Source organism: Molossus molossus, unplaced genomic scaffold (assembly GCF_014108415.1).
Source record: "Molossus molossus isolate mMolMol1 unplaced genomic scaffold, mMolMol1.p scaffold_m16_p_8, whole genome shotgun sequence".
Taxonomy (NCBI): domain Eukaryota; kingdom Metazoa; phylum Chordata; class Mammalia; order Chiroptera; family Molossidae; genus Molossus; species Molossus molossus.
Window position 1 is genome coordinate 29493333 of NW_023425402.1, and position 6000 is coordinate 29499332.

At 39.2% G+C, this 6000-nt stretch overlaps 1 protein-coding gene across 4 annotated transcripts in view; it reads right to left on the reverse strand.

Annotated features, from left to right (window-relative positions):
* Positions 1-5265, reverse strand: part of LGSN (lengsin, lens protein with glutamine synthetase domain) — a 28249-nt gene extending 22984 nt beyond the window's left edge. The window contains exons 1-2 of one of the 4 annotated variants that reach the window (XM_036248645.1): positions 5175-5240; positions 1712-1815 (exon numbers count right to left, since the gene is read on the reverse strand). In XM_036248645.1, coding sequence (XP_036104538.1) covers positions 1712-1753 — 42 coding nt within the window. In that variant the 5' untranslated portion in view covers positions 1754-1815; positions 5175-5240. Of the gene's footprint in view, positions 1-1711; positions 1816-5174 lie in introns of all 4 variants that reach the window. The other 3 variants (XM_036248646.1, XM_036248647.1, XM_036248648.1) reach the window with 3 other exon arrangements.
* Between the last annotated feature and the right edge of the window lie 735 nt (positions 5266-6000).

Genomic DNA, 6000 nt, shown 5'->3' on the forward strand with positions numbered 1-6000 from the left:
TTGAGGTAAAACTAAGCACAGAAGGAAAATGCAGATATTTTTTTGGAAGTTACAGATAATTAGAATTTTACTTAATAGAATGAGCTAAAAATGGCATGGGCTATTTGGGAAAGTGTCATGTTTCTCATCCTCAGGCACACTTGTGGAACGGTTCGATAATCAAATGTCAGGGATCACCAAAGAGTTTCCAGTTCTACCACCAGAGATGCTCACCACTTCTACAATAAAATAGCCTAGATGCAAGTTGGCAGATTAGGTGGCACCCTATCCCCGCTATATATTCACATCCACACAAGAATTACTGAGAAACTGTCATTATAAAGAGCCTCTGTGTGAGAGAGCGTCACAAGGTAGATGATGTGGCTGCTGCTCATGGAAAGAGCTCTGGATCGACACCCGCCCCAGTGAGAGGGCAACATACACAGCAGCTGCTCCAAGCCCAGAGCAAACCTCACCTCTGGGGCAAGTCCGTGCAAAACCCTCCCCAGAGCACTCTGCATGAAATGTGCCTGGCCGATAGTTTCAGAAAAGGGGAAAACATGATTTTCTACAGGTAGAGCACCATGTTATTTTTATAAGATGAAGCTAAATAACAAAGGAAGCAAAGAGTTTGGTCAATTCCCTGAGCTTGGTGATAGTACTGGTCTTATTTAGCATTTTTTATAAGTGAACTGAAAAATAAATTTTCATATTTTCCAGAGAAATTCAGATTTTGCGGCTAAAAATGTATGGATCTGTGTAGAGAGGATCAAAGTAATTTTTGAAAGCTTTGTGGATGGGCAGAAAAGCAACAAATATGCTTCAAAGGTAAGAAAAGATTTGCAGAACATTTTTTTCCTTTTTTTTTATTTTATTGAATTTATTGGGGTGACATTGTTAAGGTATTGCAGAAAATTTTAAATATATATATATATATATATATATATATGAATGAATTCTGTAATACAGTGTGAAATAAGATCCAAAAACATAGAACTGTTGCTAGAGATATCAACTAATAGGCTGCTGCAGATAAAAATACTGGGCCTGATCAAAGAGAATATTTTAAATATGATGGAAGAAGACATTCTATCTTTTAAAAATATAATATGCCTAGAACTAGAATAATAAATATAGTTCTGATCACTGTACCTTAGGAAAATCTTAATGGGCTATAAGTGGATAGATATTTATTTATTTATGTAAATGTATACCACATATAATTGTTGTCATTATTATATCAAAGGGCAAGTAAAGTTCTACTATGCAAAAGAAAAAGTGTCAAACTCTTTAAGGCTGTGAAAGTAAAAACTTGGTGGAGATAACACTGGTCAGTCTACAACACAACACACGCATTCTGGTTTCGGTGAGTGGGCTCTTCACCACTACACATGAAACACAAACCTATTTTTAACATTGAGAGAAGTATTTGAACTAGAAAAAGGTAGAATTAAGGAGAATAAAAATTAATATCAAATGAACTAAAAAATTTGAAATCTGAAAACAGAACTTTGAATCCTAAAGGACGAAACATATTTAAAATATAAAAATAGAATCAGGAAATTTTTATAGAGCTGCACAGAGAATGGCACCAAGAAGGGAAAGTAGGGTAAGTTGGGGCAAGTAAAACTCTCGCCTTGAGTCCTGCCTCTAGAAGGTCAGCATAGCCTCCCACAGAGCTGCATGAATGACCTCACACACACACAGACACAGGCTGCCGAGCAGAACGGACCTCTGGTCTCGCCCCAGGTGGCATGCATTTCTCCTGAAGCATGGAAGCAGCAGCAGCTCACTGTGTCTACCTGTGCAGGTGTTTTCTGGATGAGTCATACGCATCTACAGGGCAGAGAAGACATCTTACCCAACTTGCTTGGCCTAGCACCTAGCTCAGTGCCACACAAGGTTTTTTATAAATACATTTTAATTATTACGATATGTTGCCATTTCTCTCAATTTCACAACCTCATGCACCCATAAGGTCTACTTTTGGGAATAAATATGTGTTTTTTATCAATTTTCTATTCACCACTGCTAAGACTCCAGCTGAACATATAACTTTACAATATGGCTTTGAATAGGAAATCTCAGTAAAATTTTCTTTAGGGAAATACCAAATCTAAGATTAATAACTATTCATTTTTACTGAAGGTTCTGCTGGAGAATTTGTTCTGCTTGGGGAAGTAATCATCCTAGCGGATTTTCTTCACACACTATCTGCCCTTCTGAATCCATCGAGCCTTTGTTCAGCTGCCATGTTTTTGCAGTTAACCTCATGCTGCTACTGCTCACGTTACCAGAGCATCTGGTATGGAACACAGTCTTTGTCCTTTTCCAGACATCAGTTAAGTGGAAAAAAGAATGTCACACACCATCTCCTTCCCTCCTCCCATGTCCTTTCTTCTTGGGAATATGACCCTACTCGGGAAAGCACAAAAGAGGTTATTCAGTGGAGAGTTGGATCAAGTGGATGCCAAGGTTCACCTTTATTACATCTATTAAATATAATGTTTCATCCTAGTTATCAAGGAACTTTTTCACAGAAGAGAATGTCTCCTGCTGTGAAAAATGTGTTCTTTAGAATTATATTGTTGGTTTTTCTATTCTCCTAAGAGAAAATAATCATCATTAGTCTAGACTGGTCTGGAGACAGTGTGACTCTTAAGAGTTTTCACAAATGCTGGGTCACCTGGAATCCTTGGCTAAAATTGTCTGAGGTTGAAGAGAAAATACAGTTCTACCATGAGCTCAGGAGTAGCTAAACCTACTCCAAAGTAATTAGAAATCAAAATTTCATAAAGCTGATGATATGCATAATAATTACTTTCTCTAAGACATCATTTGCAGCTACAAAGTTATTTTTCAATAAATTGCTTGTCTTACACAAACACATCTGTCATTTGATGCCTCTGACAATGGTAGGTCACTACTTGATAAGCCACAGCTACACTCCAGTGAGTCCCTTCTTCACGTAGTGTTACCTCCTTTCCTCACAGAAAGTGCACTCGTGCTTGTCTCCATCCCAAAGCACGCTGCTTATACTCAGTATACATAGCAGTGACCTCATTCTTCCTTAGATTTTTATCTGTCTTCTCCACTAGATGAGGCAGGAGTAAGGATCAGGTCTATTCTCTGTATTACACTATTCTAAATAGTACATAGGTCTACCACTATGCCTTGCAAATAGGTGTGCTTCTTGCATTATATTTTCTTAACTTCATCTAAAGAAAATGCACACCCTCCAAGACTTGACCACAGCATGCCTCCCAGGCTACATTTCAGCTTTTCAGAATAATCTGTCGGCAAAACAAGAGTAGAACTTGGGTACATACACATTAAGAACTATTGAGAAATCCTACATGTTGACAATTGAGTATTTTAATATACTCTAGAGCAGATGAGTGGCTATTTAAAATGCTGAATATTCACCCTGGCTGGTTTGGTTCAGCGGTTAGAGCATAGGACAGCGGTCCAGAGAGACCTGGGTTCGGTTCCCGCTAAGGGCACATACCCTGGTTGTAGTTTGTCCCCGGCCCCGGTTGGGGTCATGTGAGTGGCAGCCAGTTGATGTGTCTCTCTCACATTGATGTTTCTCTCTCTCTCCCTCCCTCTCTCCCTCTCACCCTAGCTAAAGATGAAAGCAAAAATGTCCTCGGGTGAGGATAAAAACAAAAATACAATGAAGTTTCTTTCTCTCTCCCTCTCCTCTTCCTTCCTCTCTCCACAGGAAATCAATAAAAAATATTTTTTAAAAAATTAAAATAAAATGCTGAAAATTTGAAATTGGGTTTTGAAAGGGACCAAAATTTTGCCACCCTGAAGCTTCCTTTTTTAAGATATTGATTTTAGGCTATTTATTAAGAAAGAAAAAAAGACTCAGAAAGAACCCTGGCCCTTCCCCTTTTTCTACCCAAGAGATTCAGAGAAACCTGCTTCAGGAAAGAGATCTTAGGATGTCACCTTAGCCTAATGTGAAATAAGCATGGTACACAGGAGGGCTTCAGGCAGGGCCTGTCAGCTAAATCCCTACCCCCACCCCTCTATGGCCCATTGCTTCTGAGCTGCCTGTCAAGAACTTCTGTGTTCCAGCCCATTCCCATTTCTGTAGTCTAATACCCTTTTTTTCCACTTTTTCTCCTTTGTCCAAAATGTCATATGTATCCAATTTTGCATCACTGTTTGGAAATTTTCATGCTTATGTAAATTCTCCATGTGCGTGTATTAAAATCTGATATTCTCCTATTATTCTGTCTGCTAATTTGATTATTTGCCCAGCTAGAACTTAGAAGGTGGAGGAAAGGTGTTAATTTTTTTTAGCCCCCACAGTTTTTTCAACTTGGATCATTTCACCTCAAGTATTTTTTTTTCCCTCATCCGAGGACATTTTTCCATTTTTTGTACAGACAGAGTGGGAGGGAGAGAGAGGAAGAGAGAGAGAGTGAAACATCGATGTGAAAGGGACACATCGAGTGGCTGCCACCCGCACGACCAACCAGGGCCGGGTACATCCGAGGTATATGCCCTTAGCGGGAACCGAATCCGGGTCTCTCCGGACCACAGGCGGACGCTCTAACCGCTGAGCCAAACTGGCCAGGGCTCAAGTATTTTTTTAAATGTTTGTATTGATTTTGTAGAGAGAGAGGAAGGGACAGAGAAATAGAAACATGGATGTGAGAAACATCTATCGGCTGCCTCCTGCATGCCCCCTTCTGGGGACTGAGCCTGAAACCCAGGCATGTGCCCTGACCAGGAATCAAACTGGGTCATCTCAGTCCATGGGATGCTGCTCAATCCACTGAGCCACACGGGCCAGGCAGCAAAACATTTTTATTAGAATGAGACAAATGCTTTGAGAAAAACAAAGACCGTGCTCTCCATAACAATCAAAACAGGCATAAACATTTTTATAGCATCCTTATGCTTTTGAAACTCAGTGCCTAATGAAGTTACTTTAAATGATTATTAAAACTAAGTGAGCTTTCCTAATGCAAATTCCGGATTTAGTTTTTTATTATATTTTATAAACTCAGAGTGTAGTAGAGAACAGAGTTTCTTCACAAACTTATCCAAAGCAGACATTAAACAAGTATAATCATGTTGCGCTTATTCATACTGGCACTCAAATAGTTGACATACAACAATAAAAAGCTTTTCTGTCAGTATTTTGGTAAATAACATTTTAATTATTAACTTCATACCTCCTGCAGAAGGTCGCCTTCATTATTCATCTCACACTTTTTTATTTAAGTCGCCTTTGGAAACCACAATATCCCCAGCCAATGCATTCAACATGTATTTATATGTATACCCGAAACCAACACTGTAGATGATGAATTCCATGGAGGCTCTTTCCAGAGGGGTCTGGCAGGTAATAAAAGATAAACACCAGACTCTGATGTGTCATGCCCACAGCACAATGTGCTGGAAAAGCACTAGAAAAGTCGAATGACAAATGCTCATTTATGCCTGACTCCCTACAGACAAAGGCATACAAAGCTGAAAACTATGTTGATTGACTTTTCTCCAACATACTGAATTTTTGTTATATAACAATTGTATTCTGGAATGAAATCTATTGTTAGACTCAGATAATGAACTATTATTAGACAATTGCGCAAAGTCCACAGACAAAAGCACAAATGGAAAAAGCTGTCAGTGACCCAGATTTTTACCAATGGCAAAGATCTACTCATTTGCAATTCCCATTTTTATTTCCTTTTTAGGGTCCCTTCTGGCCTCTAAATTAATTCCGGTCCTTCATTATATAACCGCAGCCATCTTTCTTTAGCCTTTCCAATTCTCCAAATGTTAGTCTCTGACAAACCCAGCCCTTCCCAATTGGCCACACTGAGCATAGAATTATCTACAAGCTGCCCTACATGGTCCCATTAACAATTCTAACTCAGTCAGAGGACTAGGGGAAGCTTTCTCAAAGGGAGTTCAAAACTAAGTTTCTGCTGCCTTCAGTTTCCAGTAGTTGAAGGGGGAGGGAAAAGGAGGGAAGAGGGTTTTTTCTGAATGAAA